At 23.7% G+C, this 23,479-nt stretch overlaps 5 protein-coding genes across 5 annotated transcripts; all 5 read left to right on the top strand.

Moving 5' to 3' along the window:
* Positions 1 to 95: 95 nt before the first annotated feature.
* On the top strand, positions 96 to 3,207 carry LOC114932040 (uncharacterized). The gene is made up of 7 exons (XM_029304213.2): positions 96 to 350; positions 587 to 849; positions 1,802 to 1,957; positions 2,140 to 2,398; positions 2,594 to 2,662; positions 2,759 to 2,848; positions 3,106 to 3,207. Exons 1-7 carry the CDS (start codon positions 96 to 98, stop codon positions 3,205 to 3,207), a joined length of 1,194 nt encoding a protein of 397 aa, XP_029160046.2.
* A 1,921-nt stretch (positions 3,208 to 5,128) lies between these two features.
* LOC114932037 (uncharacterized) lies at positions 5,129 to 6,885 on the top strand. The gene is made up of 6 exons (XM_029304211.2): positions 5,129 to 5,391; positions 5,652 to 5,807; positions 5,991 to 6,243; positions 6,439 to 6,507; positions 6,606 to 6,695; positions 6,820 to 6,885. The coding sequence occupies exons 1-6, from the start codon at positions 5,180 to 5,182 to the stop codon at positions 6,883 to 6,885; spliced, it is 846 nt and encodes a 281-aa protein (XP_029160044.2). The 5' UTR covers positions 5,129 to 5,179.
* A 1,546-nt stretch (positions 6,886 to 8,431) lies between these two features.
* On the top strand, positions 8,432 to 11,569 carry LOC146725240 (uncharacterized). Its single transcript, XM_085483683.1, has 7 exons — positions 8,432 to 8,686; positions 8,923 to 9,185; positions 10,142 to 10,297; positions 10,480 to 10,738; positions 10,934 to 11,002; positions 11,099 to 11,188; positions 11,450 to 11,569. Exons 1-7 carry the CDS (start codon positions 8,432 to 8,434, stop codon positions 11,567 to 11,569), a joined length of 1,212 nt encoding a protein of 403 aa, XP_085339809.1.
* A 1,361-nt stretch (positions 11,570 to 12,930) lies between these two features.
* Positions 12,931 to 18,673, top strand: LOC114932036 (uncharacterized). The gene is made up of 10 exons (XM_029304210.2): positions 12,931 to 13,185; positions 13,438 to 13,700; positions 13,967 to 14,122; positions 14,306 to 14,558; positions 14,751 to 14,819; positions 14,913 to 15,002; positions 15,127 to 15,189; positions 18,074 to 18,142; positions 18,237 to 18,326; positions 18,578 to 18,673. Exons 1-10 carry the CDS (start codon positions 12,931 to 12,933, stop codon positions 18,671 to 18,673), a joined length of 1,404 nt encoding a protein of 467 aa, XP_029160043.2.
* A 1,651-nt stretch (positions 18,674 to 20,324) lies between these two features.
* LOC114932035 (uncharacterized) lies at positions 20,325 to 22,367 on the top strand. Its single transcript, XM_029304209.2, has 6 exons — positions 20,325 to 20,605; positions 20,983 to 21,135; positions 21,311 to 21,566; positions 21,776 to 21,844; positions 21,940 to 22,029; positions 22,272 to 22,367. Exons 1-6 carry the CDS (start codon positions 20,325 to 20,327, stop codon positions 22,365 to 22,367), a joined length of 945 nt encoding a protein of 314 aa, XP_029160042.2.
* The last annotated feature ends 1,112 nt before the right edge of the window (positions 22,368 to 23,479 follow it).

Raw genomic sequence — 23,479 nt, 5'->3', positions numbered from 1 at the left:
AAAGAAAATGAATATATTTCTTTAATTTTCGATGAAATCAACAAAAAGTATCTCGCATAATAAAATGTAATTTAAATTTATGATTTTTGAAAATCATGACGGAGACGATTCAGGCAGCACTGTCCCCATTATTGATCGTTGGATCATTCTGTAGCTTGAGCTTTTTCGAATATCCTCTTGGACGACCCAGGCCGTACCTCACTAGTCTGTATTTTTTAATCACATGGAGCTTCTACGTGTACATCTTCTATTATTTAGTCTACACTAATGAACTAGTGGTGGCCTGGACTGATATAGTAATAATATTTTGTGAGATTGTGTCAATGTTCATCAGCTTGTGTCGTTATAAGGTAAAAATTATGAATTATATTATTGTTCAAATTATTACGCTTAAATTTTATCACATGAGAATACTTTGTATTGAGAATACTAATTTTAATCTTTAAACAAAAAAACAAATATCGACTTTATGTTTGTTTTTAATCGATCAGTTTCAATTTTGATAAAATATTTAGAAAAGAAATTATATATTGTTTAAATATTAATTTTTAACTGTAATTTGATCAAATTATGATTATTCTTTAAGAAATTAAAATCGTGTTTATATAAACTTTCTGTCGTGGATGATACATTGGAAATGCTTGGAACATTAAAAGAATACCGACTACTGTATAAATGGACAATTAGAATGACAATAGGATGGATTTTGATAACTCTTTTTATAAATTCGTGCGATATTTTATGGAACTATCAGAAATTTAGCATCAGTGATATTTATTTATCATTTATACCAAACCATATGCTCCATGTAAATTCTCTCAATGGTTTAATTTGGGCAGCTATTCTGAGGTTGGTATATATAGCTTTGTAATAATTATTTATAAATAATGTATATATGTATAACAAAAATATTTAAAAAATTTTAGAAAGTCTTAATCAATTGAATCTTCTCATATCTTGTAGCTTTATTTTAATACTTTACTATTTTTCTGTTATATAATCTGAAATAAGATATACATTTACAGAGTGTTTTCAATCCATACACTTCTTTGTATCGGGTTGCCTATCTGCTACAACAGTGGCATGCTTTATGAGAAAAAAAATCGACTTTATCATTCTATATATACAGTGAACACTTGTGAAATTGGATAATATGAATAAAATATATATTTGTTAATATAAATAAAATAACATAAATAAAATTTAATAATTAAATTTTACTAAAATTTTACTATAAAATATTTTTTAATTTATCTGTAATATAATTTTTATCTATCAATAAAATATAATATTCATAAGTCATATAATAAATTTTTAGTAAATATAAGTCATATAATAGATTTTATCTCTGAATATAATAAATCATATAATAAATTTATTATAAGACTTATTATATTAACTAAAAATTTATTATATAACTTTTATATTTTTTATAAATTTATTATATGACTTATTATATTTATAGATAAAAATTATATTAAAGATAAATTAGAAAAATATTTTAGTAAAATTTAATACAATTGGATTATTAAATTTTACTTATATGCTATTTTATCTATATTATTAAATATATATTTTATCTATATGGTCCAATTTCACAAGTGTTCACTGTATATACAAAGTAATAAAGTCGATTTCTTTTTCTCATAAAGCATGCCCCTGTCGGTAAGCAGATAGGCAACCCGACAATATGATTTGTATGTATCGGAAACACTCTGTACATATAATATATATGTTTAGCAATGTTAGTAAAAAAATGTAGGGAACGAATCCTTTATCTTTAATTTTTTATTAAATTCAGGTATATAAGCACCAGATTTCATCAAATCAACAAGCACATTCGTGATCTATTTAAAGATAACGCAATGTGTACTAGAAGACGAAATAAATTAATTTTATGTATTCCGCGAAGTACAAAAGAACCAATAAAATGTAGACAATACATGTGGATTATAATGTAATTGCAATGTATTTGCAAAGTATACATTATAACTTTATATTTTAATTAAATGATTTAATTAAAATTTGATATATTATAATTAAAAAATCAATTATGTTTTTATATTGAAAATATTTAAAACCAAATTTAAAGACATTCTGCAGTTTAATTTAATTATGACAATTATGATTTGATTGCAGGCACATTCACCTAGAATTATGTTTTATATCACGCGAGATAAATAAAGTATTCAGTATACAAATGACATTGGAAATGGCATCTTATTTCACGTTTTTTATTGAATTGTGTTGCAAAATTTACGGGATATATCTAGAGAATCCAGACAATGATGAGAATACATTTCAACAAGTTTTAAACATGGATACTTATGTCTGGGTCATTGTATGTACTGTAAAACTTCTTGCATTAAATCATGTCTGTCAAATTATTTGCGATAAGGTATAACAGACTAATGTAATTAATCATTAAAATTTAATTAGCAATAACAATAATAAATATAAAAAAGTTGATATTAATAAATATTATTAGCTAATAACATTTCTCATTGACATTAGCAATTTTCATAAAATTATATTTCTTATTTTTTTTAATTTTTAGTTTATAAACTACAATTTTGTGTGCGTATAATTTCAGGCGAACGAGACAGTGGCAATTCTTTATAAACTGTCCAACGATCATTCGGATAAAGATTTTCGAGAGCAGGTAAATTATTATCGCATAATATCATATAGCATCTAGTATGCATGTAATATTTAAATTTCATGTAATATATCGAATTATATTTATCTAAAAATTCAGATTCTACAATTTATACTACAAATAAAACGAAGAGAAATAAAATTTTATGGTATGGGACTTTTCTATTTCGGTTACGATCTCATACGTAAGGTATGTCTTAATAATTATCAAAATAAAAATTAATATACAACAAAGTTTAATAAAAAACAAAACTGCGTGTATATATTTTAAATAATAAAAATATTTAAATAAAATATATTTTAAAAATATATTTTTAATTTTATATGTTTCATAAAAAACAATATATATTTTTCATCATTACAATGCATATCTTAGATCTTATTTTCAATTTATGCGATTAGGGCAAAATTCGCTTCTATTGTGTTAAAGAAGAACATACTTTTCAGTTCTACACGACAGCTGCAACCGTGTTGGTGATTATAATACAAATGAATATAGATTTTAATAAGTACATAATATCATTTGATGATGTAATCGATGAAAATTAATTAATATAAAAGTCATACAAACATATATATATATATATATATATATATATATATATATATAAATAAATAGTGAAAACCTTCTGACATACATTGATTGTGTCCGTATGCCCACTTTTTTTTAGAAAATATACGTTTTGTATATAAAAAATAAAAATTTATTTATTATTTTTTAAAAATAAGTTTACTTCTTATTTCTTAAGAAATACTTTTCTCAAATTATAAAAGGAGATATAAATATATAATAACTTTATATATGACAAAGAATTTATATGAGAGATTAAATTTTCTATTACACTATTACAATGAACAAATACATTATTATTGTTTTATTGGAATTTATCCTTATATAATATATAAAATTTTTATGATTATACATTTTTATTATTCTTAAAAAACTTTTGAATAAGTAAACTTCTCGATAATCTCTCCTGTATTATTGGTATATATAGTACAAGTATATTAATTATGTATTATTGTGATGCTAACGCAAGATATGAATACCGAGAAAAAATGTCAACATATACAAAAATTGACATTAACTACTATAAAATAATGCAACAATCAAGATGCATCTAATGTTTATTTAATTATTTCAATTAAATGTCGCTCAAAAAAGCTTGTAAAATATTGATTAAGTAGTAATGTAGAATTACAATTTTATCATGTAAACATTTTATTTTCTCGAAAAATTAATCATGTAAATATTTTTATACACGATTATGTATCAATTTTTTTTAAAAGAAACATATTTGAGCATTAAACATTAAATTTTTATATACATACATATGTTTAATATTTTTATTAACATGTTCGATATTAGCGACATATACATGTGTAATAATTATCTAAAATTAATTTTTCATTTAATAATCAAATAAACAAATAAAGTCTGCTATAATCTTAACAAATAAGTTTGCAAAGAAATAAATAAATAACTCATATTTTTTAAATATAACTGACAGTTTCCTTTAATAATAACGAATTGATTATAACGAACGTATTAATAATAAAATTTTAATTATATAAATTGTCAATTCCCACAATTTAAACCATTTTATTTTAAAATTATTTTTTGTATAAGTTATACAGAATCCTACAATTTTCATGTAACACAATATTACAAAAATTTGTTATTCATAACCGTTTACGTTTTAAAAATTATATACGGTATGTAGATAATAATTTTGCGCGGAAAAGGTCTTCCTTATTATTAGATTGTTTATCTGTTTATTTTACCGATCGATATTCAGCGGTCGAATAAAAATTTCAACATATTTTGCAGTATAATTCTTGTAAAGTTTCTTGTAGGATGTGCGGAAGAAAAGTAAAAACACATTTTTAATTTTCGCTGACATCAACACAAAGTACCTCACATAATAGAATGTAATTTAAATTTATGATTTTCGAAAATCATGACGGAGACGATTCAGGCAGCGTTGTCCCCATTACTAATCGTTGGATCATTCTGCGGCTTGAGCTTCTTCGAATATCCTCTTGGACGACCCAGGTTATACCTCACTAGTCTGTATTTTTTAATCTCATGGAGCCTCTACGTGTAGCCTCTATTATTATTTACTCTACAATAATAACCTATACATGGTCCTGGAGTAATCTAATAGTAATTATTTGTGCGACTGTGTCAATGTTCATCAGCCTGTTTCGTTATAAGGTAAAAATTATTGTCCAAATTATTACGCTTAAATCTTATCATATTAGAGTACTTGGTATTGAGAATATTAATTTCAATCTTTCAACAAAAGAACAAATATCGAGTTTATGTTTAAATAATGTTTTTAGAAGATCCGTTTTAATAATTGTATTATCATCACGGACAAAACATTCAGAAAAAATAATTATACATTTCTTGCATTTATATTGATTTTTACGCTTTAAAGTGATTAAATTATAATTATATTTTAAGAAATTAAAAACGTGTTTATATAAACTTTCTGTCGTGGATGATACATTGGAAATGTTTGGAACGTCAAAGGAATACAGACTACTGTATAAATGGACAATCAAAATGACAATAGGATGGATTTTGATAACTCTTTTTATGAATTTGTGCGATATTTTATGGAACTATCAGGATTTTAACATCAGTAATATTTGGATACCATTTATAGCAAATCATATGTTCCACGTAAATACTCTCAATGGTTTAATTTGGGCAGCTATTCTGAGGTCGGTATACCATATGCAGCTTTGTGAAGTTTTTTTATAAATAATGTGTATATAACAAAAATATTTTAAAAAATTTTTTGAAAGCTTAAATCTATTCAATCTTCTCATTTCATTTAGCATTATTTTAATACTCTTTAAGATTTCTCTTTTACATAATATAAAATAAGATATATGTATATACATATATGTATATGATTAGCGATGTTGGTAAAAAATTGTAGATAACGAATCCTTTAATTTTAATTTTTCATTAAATTCAGGTATATAAGCACCAGATATCATCAAATCAACGAACACATTCATAATCTGTTTAGAGATAATGCAATGTGTACTAGAAGGAAAAATAAATTAATTTTAGGTATTCCGCAAAATACAGAAGATCCAAAAAAATGTAGACAATACATGTGGATTATAATGTAATAAGAATGTAAAAATTGCAAAGTACACATTATAATTTTATATTTTAATTAAACATTTTAATTATAATTTGATATCTTGTAATTAAAAAATTAATTGTTTTTATATTGAAAATATCTTTATCCAAGTTTAAACACATACTGTAGTGTAATTTAATTGTGACAATTATTATTTGATTGCAGGCACATTCACCTGGAATTATGCTTTATATCACGCGAGCTAAACAAAGTATTCAGTATACAAATGACATTGCAAATGACATCTTATTTTATGCTTTTTGTTGAATTGTGTTGCGGAATTTATGCGACATATATAGACAATAATAAGGATACATTCGAAAATGTTTTCTCTAAAATAATTATTTATATCTGGGCCGTTGTATGTACTGCAAAAGTTTTTGCATTGAATCATATCTGTCAAATTATTTACGATAAGGTATAACAGAGTAAAGTAATTATTAATCATTAAAATTTAATTAGAAATAACAATAATATATTTAAAAAATACAATAATAAAAATCATTAGCTAATAACATTGACATTGACATCAGCAATTTCCATAAAATTATTTTATTTTACATATTTTAATTTTCAGTTTATAAACTATAATTTTGTATGCATATAATTTCAGGCAAACGAGACAGTAGCGATTCTTTATAACTTGTCCAATGATAATTCGGATAAAGACTTTCGGGAACAGGTAAATTATGGCCGCCCATAATATCATATAGCATCTAGTATACATATAATGTTTATATCTTATAATATATCGAATTATATATTTATCTAAAAATTCAGATTCTACAATTTATATTACAAATAAAACAAAAGGAAGTAAAATTTTATGGTATGGGACTTTTCTATTTCGGTTACGATTTCATACGTAAGGTATGTCTTAATATTTATGAAAATAAAAATTATTACGACAAAGTTTAATAAAAAAATTTTGTGTATTTATCGATTGGTAAAAAAAACTCATTTCTGTCATGTAAAAGAAGAACATACTTTTCAGTTCTACACAGCAGTTGCAGCCGTATTGGTGATTATAATACAAATGAATATAACTTCTGATTATTGATATGATGATATTATGTAATCAATAAAAATTAATTAATATAAAAGTCATGCATAAACTTATATATAAGAATAAACAGTAAAAACCTTCTGACATACATTAATTGTGTCCGTATGCCCACTTTTTTTAAAAATATAAATTTTATATATAAGAAAAAAATAATTTGTGTATTATTTTTTGAAAATAAATTTACTTTCAATTTCTTAGAAAGCATTTTTCTCAAGTTATAAAAAGAAAAATATATACATATACAGTAATTTTATAACAAATAAATTACATAAAACGAAATTTTCTTCTACACAATTACAAAAGTATTATAATTTTTTTTATTTCAATTTATCTTTGTATAATATATGAAGATTTTTTATATATAGATAACCTTTTTATTTGGTATGATAATATATTTTGCAAAAAATAAATATAACACAGTAATGTAATTATGTCTTATTGAATATATATCATAATACATATATTTTACTTATTTATTCTCTCAAATATTGTAAAACAAATTAAATTGCTTTGATATACATCTTCACTTTTCATTTATTCAATTTAAAAGATTAGTTTATACCTCATTAATTTATACCTCATTTGAGATATTGAATTTATGTACATTATTAAAATATGTCACGAGAATATTTTCTTGGTCATTTTTGCTATACTCAAAAATTATATATGTACAAATAACAAGTCCGGAAGGAAAAAGTGATCTAAACTTAATTATCTGTTTCTACTGTTGTTCCATATTGGCTCCTCCAATAGATATTTCAACGCTTCCTGCAATATAATACACTTAAAGATTTCTGATTAGTGTTTAAAAAAAATGAAAGTATTATGTTCAAAATTTTTTGTTTGTAACGTGGACTTAAAGTTTTATTAAAAAGATACATCTATATTACTGAGTATTAAAAATGAGATTATATATACATACATTTAATATTTATATTTAATACGTTAAATATTAGCGTCATATACATATGTAACAGCAATGATTATCTAAAATTAATTTTTCATTTTATAATCCATAAAACAAATAAAGTCTGCTCGAATTTTAACAGATAAATTTGTAAAAAAATGAAAACATATCTATGTTTTAATATAACTAACAGTTTCCTTTCATCATGATAATAAACGTACTAATAATAAAATTTTAGTTATAGAAATTGTCAATCGCCACAATTTAAATCATTTTATCTGAAGGTTATTTTTTGTATAAGTAATGCAGAATCTCTCAATTTTCAAATGACACAATATTACAAGAATTTGATATTCATGACCGTACATGTTTTATAAATTATATATACGGTATGCAGATAATAATTTTGCGTAAAAAAGGGTCTCTCTTATTAGATTATTCACCTTTTTATTTTACCGGTCGATATTCATCGGTCGAATAAAAATTTCAACATTAATTTGCAGTATAATTCTTGTAAAGTTTCCTGCAGGATGTGCGAAAAGAAAATGAATATATTTCTTTAATTTTCGATGACATCAACACAAAGTATCTCACATAATAAAACGTAATTTAAATTTATGATTTTCGAAAATCATGACGGAGACGATTCAGGCAGCACTGTCCCCATTATTGATCGTTGGATCATTCTGTAGCTTGAGCTTTTTCGAATATCCTCTTGGACGACCCAGGCCGTACCTCACTAGTCTGTATTTTTTAATCACATGGAGCCTCTACGTGTACCTCTTTTATTATTTAGTCTACACTGGTGAACAAGATCTGGCCTGGACTGATATAGTAATAATATTTTGTGAGATTGTGTCAATGTTCATCAACTTGTGTCGTTATAAGGTAAAAATTATGAATTATATTATTGTTCAAATAATTACGCTTAAATTTTATCACATGAGAATACTTTGTATTGAGAATACTAATTTTAATCTTTAAACAAAAAAACAAATATCGACTTTATGTTTGTTTTTAATCGATCAGTTTTAATTTTGACAAAATATTTAGAAAAGAAATTATATATTGTTTGAATATTGATTTTTAACTGTAATTTGATCAAATTATGATTATTCTTTAAGAAATTAAAATCGTGTTTATATAAACTTTCTGTCGTGGATGATACATTGGAAATGCTTGGAACATTAAAAGAATACCGACTACTGTATAAATGGACAATTAGAATGACAATAGGATGGATTTTATTATGTCTTTTTATAAATTGGTATGGTATTTTATGGGACTATCAGGAATTTAACATCAGTGATATTTATTTCTCATTTATACCAAACCATATGCTCCACGTAAATTCTCTCAATGGTTTAATTTGGGCAGCTATTCTGAGGTCGGTATATATAACTTTGTAAAGTTTATTTATAAATAATGTATATATGTATAACAAAAATATTTAAAAAATTTTTGAAAGTCTAAATCGATTCAATCTTCTCATATCTTGTAGCTATATTTTAATACTTTAATATTTTTCTGTTATATAATCTGAAATAAGATATACATTTACAGGGTGTTTTCAATCCATACACATCATTATGTCGGGTTGCCTATCTGCTACAACAGTGACATGTTTTATGAGAAAAAAAAATCGACTTTATCACTCTATATACATAGTGAACACTTGTGAAATTGGATAATATGAATAAAATATATATTTATTAATATAAATAAAATAACATAAGTAAAATTTAATAATCAAATTTTACTAAAATTTTACTATAAAATATTTTTTAATTCATCTGTAATATAATTTTTATCTATCAATATAATATAATATTCATAAGTCATATAATTAATTTTTAATAAATATAAGTCATATAATAAATTTAATCTCTGAATATAATAAGTCATATAATAAATTTATTACATGACTTATTATATTTACTAAAAATTTATTAAATAACTTTTATATTTACTATAAATTTATTATATGACTTATTATATTTATAGATAAAAATTATATTAAAAATAAATCAAAAAAATATTTTTAGTAAAATTTAATACAAATGTATTATTAAATTTTACTTATATGTTATTTTATCTATATTATTAAATATATATTTTATCTATATAGTCCAATTTCACAAGTGTTCACTGTATATACAAAGTAATAAAGTCGATTTCTTTTTCTCATAAAGCATGCCCCTGTCGGTAAGCAGATAAGCAACCCGACATTATGATGTGTATGTATCGGAAACACCCTGTACATATATAATATATATGTTTAGCAATGTTAGTAAAAAAATGTAAGTAACGAATCCTTTATCTTTAATTTTTCATTAAATTCAGGTATATAAGCACCAGATTTCATCAAATCAACGAGCACATTCGAGATCTATTTAAAGATAACGCAATGTGTACTAGAAGACGAAATAAATTAATTTTATGTATTCCGCGAAGTACAGAAGAACCAATAAAATGTAGACAATACATGTGGATTATAATGTAATTGCAATGTATTTGCAAAGTATACATTATAACTTTATATTTTAATTAAACATTTTAATTAAAATTTGATATATTATAATTAAACAATCAATTATGTTTTTATATTGAAAATACTTGAAACCAAATTTAAAGACATTCTGCAGTTTAATTTAATTATGACAATTATGATTTGATTGCAGGCACATTCACCTAGAATTATGCTTTATATCACGCGAGATAAATGAAGTATTCAGTATACAAATGACATTGGAAATGGCATCTTATTTCACGTTTTTTATTGAATTGTGTTGCAAAATTTACGGGATATATCTAGAGAATCCATACAATGATGAAGATACATTGGAACAACTTTTAGACATGGATATTTATGTCTGGGTCATTGTATGTACTGTAAAACTTCTTGCATTAAATCATGTCTGTCAAATTATTTGCGATAAGGTATAACAGACTAATGTAATTAATCATTAAAATTTAATTAGCAATAACAATAATAAATATAAAAAAGTTGATATTAATAAATATTATTAGCTAATAACATTTCTCATTGACATTAGCAATTTTCATAAAATTATTTTTCTTACTTTTTTTAATTTTCAGTTTATAAGCTACAATTTTGTGTGCGTATAATTTCAGGCGAACGAGACAGTGGCAATTCTTTATAAACTGTCCAACGATCATTCGGATAAAGATTTTCGGGAGCAGGTAAATTATTATCGCATAATATCATATAGCATCTAGTATGCATGTAATATTTAAATTTCATGTAATATATCGAATTATATTTATCTAAAAATTCAGATTCTACAATTTATACTACAAATAAAACGAAGAGAAATAAAATTTTATGGTATGGGACTTTTCTATTTCGGTTACGATCTCATACGTAAGGTATGTCTTAATATTTATAAAAATAAAAATTCATACACGACAAAGTTTAATAAAAAACAAAACTGCGTGTATATATTTTAGATAATAAAAATATGTAAGTAAAATATATTTTAAAAATATATTTTTAATTTTATATGTTTCAAAAAAGGCAATATATATATATTTTTCATCTTTACAATGCATATTTTAGATCTTATTTTCAATTTATGCGATTAGGGCAAAATTCGCTTCTATTATGTTAAAGAAGAACATACTTTTCAGTTCTACACGACAGCTGCAACTGTGTTGGTGATTATAATACAAATGAATATAAATTTTGATAAGTACATAATATCATATGATGATGATGATGATTATGATGATGTAATCGATGAAAATTAATTAATATAAAAGTCATACAAACATATATATATATATAAGAATAAACAGTGAAAACCTTCTGACATACATTCATTGTGTCCGTATGCCCACTTTTTTTTAGAAAATATACGTTTTATATATAAAAAATAAAAATTTATTTATTTTTTGAAAATAAGTTTACTTTTTATTTCTTGAGAAATACTTTTCTCAAATTATAAAAGAAGATATAAATATATAATAACTTTATATATGACAAAGAATTTATATAGGATTAAATTTTCTATTACACTATTACAATGAACAAATATATTATTATTGTTTTATTGGAATTTATCTTTATATAATATATAAAATTTTTATGATTATACATTTTTATTATTCTTAAAAAACTTTTGAATAAGTGAACTTCTCGATAATCTCTCCTGTATTATTGGTATATATAGTACAAGTATATTAATTATGTATTATTGTGATGCTAACGCAAGATATGAATATCGAGAAAAAATGTCAACATATACAAAAATTGACATTAATTACTATAAAATAATGCAACAATCAAGATGCATCTAATGTTTATTTAATTATTTCAATTAAATGTCGCTCAAAAAAGCTTGTAAAATATTGATTACGTAGTAATGTAAGATTACAATTTTATCATGGAAACATTTTATTTTCTCGAAAAATTAATCATGTAAATATTTTTATACACGATTATGTATCAATTTTTTTTAAAAGAAACATATTTGAGCATTAAACATTAAATTATATACATACATATGTTTAATATTTATATTAACATGTTCGATATTAGCGACATATACATATGTAATAATTATCTAAAATTAATTTTTCATTTAATAATCAAATAAATAAAATCTGCTATAATCTTAACAAATAAGTTTGCAAAGAAATGAATAAATAACTCATATTTTTGAAATATAATTGACAGTTTCCTTTAATAATAACGAACGTATTAATAATAAAATTTTAATTATATATATTGTTAATCCCCACAATTTAAATCATTTTATTTAAAAATTATTTTTTGTATAAGTTATACAGAATCCTACAATTTTCATGTAACACAATATTACAAGAATTTGTTATTCATAACCAATAACGTTTTATAAATTATATACGGTACGTAGATAATAATTTTGCGCGGAAAAGGTCTTCCATATTATTAGATTGTGTATCTGTCTATTTTACCGGTCGATATTCAGCGGTCGAATAAAAATTTCAACATTTTTGCAGTATAATTCTTGTAAAGGCTCCCGTAGGATGTGCGGAAGAAAAGTAAAAACATATTTTTAAGTTTTGCTGACATCAACACAAAGTACCTCACAATAGAATGTAATTTAAATTTATGATTTTCGAAAATCATGACGGAGACGATTCAGGCAGCGTTGTCCCCATTATTGATCGTTGGATCATTCTGTGGCTTGAGCTTCTTCGAATATCCTCTTGGACGACCCAAGTTATACCTCACTAGTCTGTATTTTTTAATCTCATGGAGCCTTTACGTGTGCCTCTATTATTATTTACTCTACAATAATAACCTATACAGGTCCTGGAGTAATATAGTAATAATCTTTTGTGCGACTGTGTCAATGTTCATCAGCCTGTTTCGTTATAAGGTAAAAATTATTGTCCAAATTATTACGCTTAAATCTTATCATATTAGAATACTTGGTGTTGACAATACTAATTTCAATCTTTCAACAAAAGAACAAATATCGAGTTTATGTTTAAATAATGTTTTTAGAAGATCCGCTTTAATAATTGTATTATCATCACGGACAAAACATTCAGAAAAAATAATTATATATTTTTTGCATTTATATTGATTTTTACGCTTTAAAATGATTAAATTATAATTATATTTTAAGAAATTAAAAACGTGTTTATATAAACTTTCTGTCGTGGATGATACATTGGAAATGTTTGGAACGTCAAAGGAATACAGACTACTGTATAAATGGACAATCAAAATGACAATAGGATGGATTTTGATAACTCTTTTTATGAATTTGTGCGATATTTTATGGAACTATCAGGATTTTAACATCAGTTATATTTGGATACCATTTATAGCAAATCATATGTTCCACGTAAATACTCTCAATGGTTTAATTTGGGCAGCTATTCTGAGGTCGGTATACCATATACAGATTTGTGAAGTTTTTTTATAAATAATGTGTATATAACAAAAATATTTTAAAAAATTTTTTGTAAGCTTAAATCTATTCAATCTTCTCATTTCATTTAGCATTATTTTAATACTCTTTAAGATTTCTCTTTTACATAATATAAAATAAGATATATGAATATATATATACATATATGTATATGATTAGCGATGTTAGTAAAAAATTGTAAATAACGAATCCTTTAATTTTAATTTTTCATTAAATTCAGGTATATAAGCACCAGATATCATCAAATCAACGAACACATTCATGATTTGTTTAGAGATAATGCAATGTGTACTAGAAGGAAAAATAAATTAATTTTAGGTATTCCGCAAAATACAGAAGATCCAAAAAAATGTAGACAATACATGTGGATTATAATGTAATAAGAATGTAAAAATTGCAAAGTACACATTATAATTTTATATTTTAATTAAACATTTTAATTATAATTTGATATCTTGTAATTAAAAAATTAATTGTTTTTATATTGAAAATATCTTTATCCAAGTTTAAACACATACTGTAGTGTAATTTAATTGTGACAATTATTATCTGATTGCAGGCACATTCACCTGGAATTATGCTTTATATCACGCGAGCTAAACAAAGTATTCAGTATACAAATGACATTGCAAATGACATCTTATTTTATGCTTTTTGTTGAATTGTGTTGCGGAATTTATGCGACATATATAGACAATAATAAGGATACATTCGAAAATGTTTTCTCTAAAATAATTATTTATATCTGGGCCGTTGTATGTACTGCAAAAGTTTTTGCATTGAATCATATCTGTCAAATTATTTACGATAAGGTATAACAGAGTAAAGTAATTATTAATCATTAAAATTTAATTAGAAATAACAATAATATATTTAAAAAATACAATAAAAATCATTAGCTAATAACATTGACATTGACATCAGCAATTTCCATAAAATTATTTTATTTTACATATTCTAATTTTCAGTTTATAAACTATAATTTTGTATGCATATAATTTCAGGCAAACGAGACAGTAGCGATTCTTTATAACTTGTCCAATGATAATTCGGATAAAGACTTTCGGGAACAGGTAAATTATGGCCGCCCATAATATAGCATCTAGTATACATATAATGTTTATATCTTATAATATATCGAATTATATATTTATCTAAAAATTCAGATTCTACAATTTATATTACAAATAAAACAAAAGGAAGTAAAATTTTATGGTATGGGACTTTTCTATTTCGGTTACGATTTCATACGTAAGGTATGTCTTAATATTTATGAAAATAAAAATTATTACGACAAAGTTTAATAAAAGAATTTTGTGTATCTATCGATTGGTAAAAAAAACTTATTTCTGTCATGTAAAAGAAGAACATACTTTTCAGTTCTACACAGCAGTTGCAGCCGTATTGGTGATTATAATACAAATGAATATAACTTCTGATTATTGATATGATGATATTATGTAATCAATAAAAATTAATTAATATAAAAGTCATGCATAAACTTATATATAAGAATAAACAGTAAAAACCTTCTGACATACATTCATTGTGTCCGTATGCCCACTTTTTTTTTAAATATAAATTTTATATATAAGAAAAAAATAATTTGTGTATTATTTTTTGAAAATAAATTTACTTTCTATTTCTTAGAAAGCATTTTTCTCAAGTTATAAAAAGAAAAATATATACATATACAGTAATTTTATAACAAATAAATTACATAAAACGAAATTTTCTTTTACACAATTACAAAAATATTATAATTTTTTTTATTTCAATTTATCTTTGTATAATATATAAAGATTTTTTGTATATAGATAACCTTTTTATTTGGTATGATAATATATTTTGCAAAAAATAAATATAACACAGTAATGTAATTATGTTTTATTGAATATATATCATAATACATATATTTTACTTATTCTCTCAAATATTGTAAAACAAATTAAATTGCTTTGATATACATCTTCACTCTTCAACTATTCAATTTAAAAGAATAATTTATACCTCACTTGAGATATTGAATTTATGTACATTATAAAAACATAATGTCACGAGAATAGTTGCTTGGCCATTTCTGCTATATTGAAAAATTATATATGTACAGATAACAAGTCCGGAAGGAGAAAGCGATCTAATCTAAATTATCTGTTTATTCTGTCGTTCGATATTGGCTCGTCCAATAGAACTTTTAACGTTTCTTGCAATCCTGAAGAGTGTATAAAAGAAGTGAATGTGCGTTATATTGAAAACTTACAATGTGTTCTTATTTTACTTATTGTTATCAAAATTAATCTTTTATCGTGAATAATTTAAGAAATATGCCGAAGACGATCCAAATAGCACTATTACCTTTATTGATCATTGCTTCGATTTATGGCATGAACTTCTTCGAATATCCCCTTGAACGACCCAGGCCATACTTATCCTGCCTATTCTTGTTGATCGCATGGAGCCTTTATGCATATCTTTCTTATTATCTAATACATATTAGTTATACTTCATTCATGTATGTGAATACGATGGGTGTAATATTGCGTATCATCGTAATTGTATCGATATTTATCTCCTTGTTTCATTCCAAGGTATGTATAATTTAGAATTATATTATAAATTACAAAATTTATAACATACAAATATACAATTATATATTGCTTTAAAAAATTAATCTCAATTTTTTTAAGATTATAAATTAAATATTACTTTCAAGAAACTTGTGAATAAATAAATTTCTCGATATTCTCTCTTGTATTATTTATTATTTATTTATATTAAGTATTAATGTTAGGTAAAAAAAAAGATTTATAAAATTGATTAATAATAATATTACATCAATAATTTTTCCCTAAATACTATTCTAATAACATATTAACAATTGATTTCCATATCGGTCAATATTATTTTTTTAAGAAATTGAAAATGTGTATACGACAACTTTCTATTGTGGATGATACATTGGAAATACTTGGAATCTCAAAAGAATATCGACGACTGTATAATTGGGTAATTGGAACAATAACTGGATGGATTTTATTAATTCTTTTCATAGATATATCCGACAGTGTATGGTTGAATTACGAATATTTCAGTATCATTCGTATTTTTGTACCATTTATAGAAAATCATTTAAATCACGTTATTAAGTTCAACGTCTTGATTTGTCTAATTATGTTAGGGTACGTATACTGTAATGTTATTTTAAACTCGAAAAAATTCAAAAATGTTTATAACATGGAATACTTAAAAAATGTTCATAGATTCTTTAAAATATTTTAAATTATTTAACTATATGTGTATGTTTAACAGATTTTGTCATTAATAAGATATAATAATAATATAATTATATAATAGAAAAGTGTATTAATAATACCTAAAAAAAAGCACAATTTTATATAATTTAATTTAGATCATTTTCAATGCTGCAACCAAAATAGACATATTGTAATCTCTCGATTTTAATACAGAATTATAGTTAAACATCGGATTCTCTTCCCGCTCTAGCTTTTCATTGCATTTAGATACACAGGTTCAAGATTTCAGCGAATTAATGAATACATTCGAGATCTATTTCAACATGATGCAGAGCAAAACAAAAAAAGGAATGAATTAATCCTAGTTAATCAGAGAAGATCAGAAACCAAGGAATGCAAGCAATATATGTGGATTATAATGTAAAACTTTTTAAATTCATTTTTTTAATAATTCAATTTCAAAATCTGATTCTTTAAATTAAAACTTTAATTAGTCAATTGTACCTTATGACCAAAGTATTCTTTGCTCATTTCTTGTTTTTATATAATTATAATTTGCTTCTTACTAATTCTAATTTTTTATAATTTGATTATATAGGCACCTTCATCTGCAGCTATGTTTCATATCACGTGAATTAAACAAAGTATTTAGTGTGCAACTGACTCTACAAATGGCGTGTTATTTTTTAACTTGCGTGGACATATCTCGCGAAATTTATAAAACATATATAGACAGAAACATAGCTATTGAAATTGGACAAGCTATAGATACATGTTTAATTTTCATTCTTGGCCTTATTCAGAGCATAAAATTTATCGCACTGAATTATATCTGTCAAACGCTTTGCGATAAGGTAATAAAAAAGTAAATAATTATCAATTCATTGTAATTAATTGTAATTAATATAATTATCAGATATAATTATAAATGTTGCAAATAATGAATAACATTTAAAAAAAATAAATTTCGTAAGCGTTAATAAATAGCGTTGCACAGTTTTTATCCAAGTTAATTAGTCTTATTTTTTTTGATAATAATTGCTAGCTTTAATTTGGTATCAATATAATTTCAGGCGAACGAAACAATAGCAATTCTGTATAAAGTGACCAACGATTATTCGGATAAAGATTTAGACGAGCAGGTAAATTATTATATTACAGAATTTTACATATCTGTTTATATTAACTCTCACACATATATATTTTAGATTTATTTAATTATTTATTTAAATTCAGATTTTGCAATTTATATTACAAATAAAACAAAGGGAGCTAAAACTTTCTGGCATGGGATTTTTTTACTTTGGTTATGACTTTATTCGCAAGGTACGTCATATATTTTACAAATTTTAAATTAATATAAAATAAAACAAAAAGTATTATATTCGATACTTTCCTAACAAGATAAGTGTTTATAAGAACTTAGTATTTTAGATTTGTTACTTGACTGCTATTTCTTTCGTTTGTATATGTATATGGTTCGTATGCTTATTTTATTTCTTATTCAAAATTCTTTTTCCAATTTTATATGATTCTACAATTATTTTTATTATGTAAAATAAAAAAATATTTTTCAGTTTTACATATCCGTAGCGACCGTCTTAGTGATTATAATACAGATGGATCTACCAAATCCGTATGACTATATTCCGTCTATCAATGCCACAAGTTAATTACCACTAATTACCGTTCATCGATATACTTTATGTACTGGTAATTACAAGCCAACATTATATGGATCACAATATAAATCAATACATATGTATGAAGAAATCATCAAATCATTAATGCTAACTTTGTATATAATAGATAAAATTGTATTTATAAAAAAATAAATAATTAATTATAATAATTATTATTTGTTATTTCTTCTAATATGTAAGAATAATTATAATATGTTTTAATAACATAAAATATTATTTCCCTATCAACAAATATCTTCATTTAGAATTACGTTGCATTTCTCGCAAATTAAATCTATTGTTTCGAAATTTTCAAATAACACTTTATCTTCTATACCCAGCATCATTATGTTATTTTTTATACATAATGCTAATAAAATAAAAAACATATTAATATGACTAATTAGAAACAACAAATATTTTTTAAATTAGATTCTATGTATGTTCAATTATATAAAATTATTTTTAAAAAATATATTTAAAAGTAATGTGTATAAAAATAATTTTAAATAATATTATATCGTATCTTTATTATTTTTCAAGAACTATATAAAAAGTTAGATAACATCTCTGTTTTTGCTTTTCATTCTCCCCGTAAAAGAATAGTTCATACTTTACCTCATTTATTTAATTCACTTAAAATTTACATTTGCTAGAGACGCAATATCATAAGAATTTATACTGTGTAAAATTGGATGTGTGCAGATAACAATATTTGAAAGAAATGGCTACCTAATCTAGATTGTTCACTTATTCATTACATCGTTCGATATACTCGTTAGTTAAATGGCACTTATTTTCTCGCAGTATGAGAGCCACAAAGTTTCGCAGAAGATCTGCAAAAAAAGTGTGTAAAAATAATAAGGGTAATCTTTTGGATTGTCGTAAAAAAATTGTCAAAACGTATTTATATTACGTATAGAAAAATGTAATTTAAATTTGTAACAGAGGTGATTCGAAAATTATGACGAAAACAATACAGGCAGCTCTGTCACCACTATTGATTGTCAGCTCATTCTGTTGCTTGGGCTTCTTCGAAAATCCTCTTGGACTCTCCAGGCCATATTTTACATATTTATATTTCTTTATCACGTGGAGTCTTTACGCATATCTTTTTTACTACCTAGTTTCTACTAGTTACACTGCGTACATATTCGTATCTTGGTTGAATATAATTATAATAATCAACGCAATTGTGTCGATGCTTGTCAGTCTCTTTTATTTTAAGGTAAAAATTCATTATTTCATATCTATCAAAAATGTTTAAATTTTATATATTTAAATATATTTTAATTAAAGGAATTCATTTTCCTTCATAATTAAAAAAATTTTTAATTAAAAATAAATTTTTTATATTTGTATTATATTATTCATTGTAAGCTGAATATAAAAATATTATTAAATATATATATTTACGTGTTGTGTGCATTAATATTATATTTATATTATATATTAACATATAGTTTCTCTCTATTATTTTCTATTATTTTAAATTATATTGTATATATATTATTATATTTTCAAATGTGTGTGTGAGCTAAATTTATATTTTAAAAATACTGATGATATTAATAATTCCTTTTGGGGAAATATATTTATAACACATTATCAATAACTTTCTGATATATTACGTAATCATGCGATGTTATGTTCCAAGGAATCAAAAATATGTATACGTAAACTTTCCATCGTGGATAATACTTTGGAAATGCTCGGAACGCCGAAAAAATATCGACAGCTATACAGTTGGCTAATTGGAATAATAACTGGATGGATTTCACTAGCTCTTTTAGTAGATATATCCGATATTGTATGGTTGAATTATGAATATTTCAGCATCACTCGTATTTTGGTACCATTTATAGGAAATTATTTGGATCACGTTGTTAACTTCAATGTCTTGATTTGTGGAATTATGGTAGGGTACGTATACTGTAAAGTTATTTTAAAATAAAAATGATTTAAAAAAAGTTTATAACATGGAATACTTAAAAAAATTTTTTTAGATTCTTTTAAATGTTTTAAATTGTTTATAGATGTGTATGTTTAAGATATTTTATCATTAATAATATATAATAATAATAATGCAATTAATGGAAAAATGTACCTACTAATAATAACTAAAAATAAAGCTATCTCTATATGAGGAAGCAAAGAGAAGCACAATTACATTTAATTTAATTTAGATCATTTTCAATGCTGCAACCAAAATAGACATATATTGTAATCTCTTGATTTTAATATAGAATTTTAGTTAAACATCGGATTCTCTTCCCGCTCTAGCTTTTCATTACATTTAGGTACACAGGTTCCAGATTTCAGCGAATTAATGAATACATTCGAGATCTATGTCAGCAAAATACAGAGCAAGACAAAAAAAGAAATGAATTAATCCTAGTTAATCAGAGAAGACTAGAAACCAAGAAATGCAAGCAGTATATGTGGATTATAATGTAAAACTTTTTAAATTTATTTTTTTAATAATTCAATTTCAAAACCTGATTCTTTAAATTAAAATTTTAATCAGACAATTGTACCTTATGAGCAAAGTATTCTTGTTCATTTCTTTTTTTTATATAATCATAATTTGCTTTACTTATTCTAATTTTTTATTATTTTATTATATAGGCACCTTCATCTGCAGCTATGTTCCATATCACGTGAATTAAACAAAGTATTTAGTGTGCAAATGACTCTACAAACGGCGTATTATTTTGTAACTTGCGTGGACATGTCTCGCCAAATTTATAGGATATATATAGACGGAAACATAGCTTCTGAAATTGGACAAGCTATAGATAATTCTTCCCTTTTTATTTTTGGCTTTATTAATAACGTAAAATTTATCACACTGAATTATATCTGTCAATCGCTTTGCGATAAGGTAATAAAAAAGTAAATAATTATCAATTAATTATAATTAATATAATTATCAGATATAATTATACATGTTGCAAATGATGAAAAATATTAAGAAAAGATAATTTTTATAAGCGTTAATAAATAGCGTTGCACAGTTTTTATCCAGGTTACTGAGTCTCATTTCCTTTGATAATAATTGCTAGGTTTAATTTTGTATCAATATAATTCCAGGCGAACGAAACAATAGCAATTCTATATAAATTGTCCAACTATAATTCCGATAAAGATTTAAACGAGCAGGTAAATTATTATACTACAGAATTTTACATAATATCTGATTATAAAAACTCTCATATATATATTTTAGATTTATTTAATTATTTGTTTAAATTCAGATTTTGCAATTTATATTACAAATAAAACAAAGGGAGCTAAAATTATCTGGCATGGGACTTTTCTACTTTGGTTATAATTTAATTCGCAAGGTACGTCATATATTTTGCTAACTCTAAATCAACATAAAATAAAACAAAAAATATTATATTTGATACATTCCAAGATAAGTTCTAAAAACGTAGTATTTTAGATTTGTTACTTAATTGTTATTTCTTTAGTTAGTATATATGTTTCTTATTGTCATTTTATTTCTTATTCTTTTCCAATTTTATACGATTAATTGATTCAACAATTATCTTTATCATGTAATATAAAAGGATATTTTTTTTAGTTTTACATGTCCGTGGCGACCGTCTTAGTGATTATAATACAGATGAGTCTACCAAATTCGAATCACTATATTCCACCTACCAATTCCACAAATTAAATAATACAGATTATAAAAATAAATATGAATGAATTAGCATATCTATATTTTTTAGGAAAACATGAATATGTTTAATTCTGCGCACGAATAACAAAAATTAAAATATTTACTTTTTGCTTCTAAATTCTTAAAATTAATTGTAAATATGCACTAGTTATACATTTTTCAATTACCTGTTTTTTAAAAAAGAATTTTTTTGAATAGAAAAACTTAATAATTAAATAATATAATTATTAATTAATAAAACTTTATAGATATGTTTTTAATTGAATAATTTTAATATAAGTAAATGTTGTAAGAGAAATATATATTATAATGATAAAAATCTATTATCCTCTTACAAATCGACGCATTCATTAAATGAGTGTGAACAGACGGTCAGTAGTTCAAGTAAACAATAATGATGACCATTTAACAGATCTTGCATTTTCTTCTTGTTATGTTATTATTATTATTTAAGTATAGCATTATTACAATTGCGGAAATGAATGTGTGTACACCTAATATTTTGTTTTAAAGTTTTGAAATATGCAATACAAATTAGTGGTTTAATACAAATTTGCAGGATGATACTTTAAAAAGATGAATATACCAAAGATATATCGAAAAATTCACATATAATCAAAACGTATGATCGCATACAATCTCAATGTAAATGTTTATGATACGTTATAGTTGAAAATAAAAGAAACTTACAAATGTAATTAACATCTTACGTATACTAAATTATGGTACAATATATTCGTAAAATTGTGATTTTTAGCTTCTTCATATTTATTATTTTAAAATATATTTCTTTCTAAATGAAGGAATTATATAGTTATTAACAACTCTAAATTTAAATCAAAGATTTTACTACATATTCTACATTTATGACATTTTTAATAATGTAGGTAAATTGATGCAAGATTTAATAAAATTTAAGTAATTGATTTCACACGAGCATATGCGATGCCTACTGTAGTACTAGATAAATATAAACTGACGTATGTATACATAGAAGAAATCAAATTATCACTAATTACCGTTCATCGATATACTAATACCGTTCATCGATATACTTTATACCCTGGTAATTACAAGCCAACATTATGGATCACAATATAAATCAA

Source organism: Nylanderia fulva, unplaced genomic scaffold (genome assembly GCF_048542155.1).
Source record: "Nylanderia fulva isolate GAGA-0341 unplaced genomic scaffold, ASM4854215v1 Scaffold10, whole genome shotgun sequence".
Classification (NCBI taxonomy): Eukaryota; Metazoa; Arthropoda; class Insecta; order Hymenoptera; family Formicidae; genus Nylanderia; species Nylanderia fulva.
Note: the sequence above shows the minus strand (reverse complement) of the source record. Positions and strands in the feature narration are given on the sequence as shown.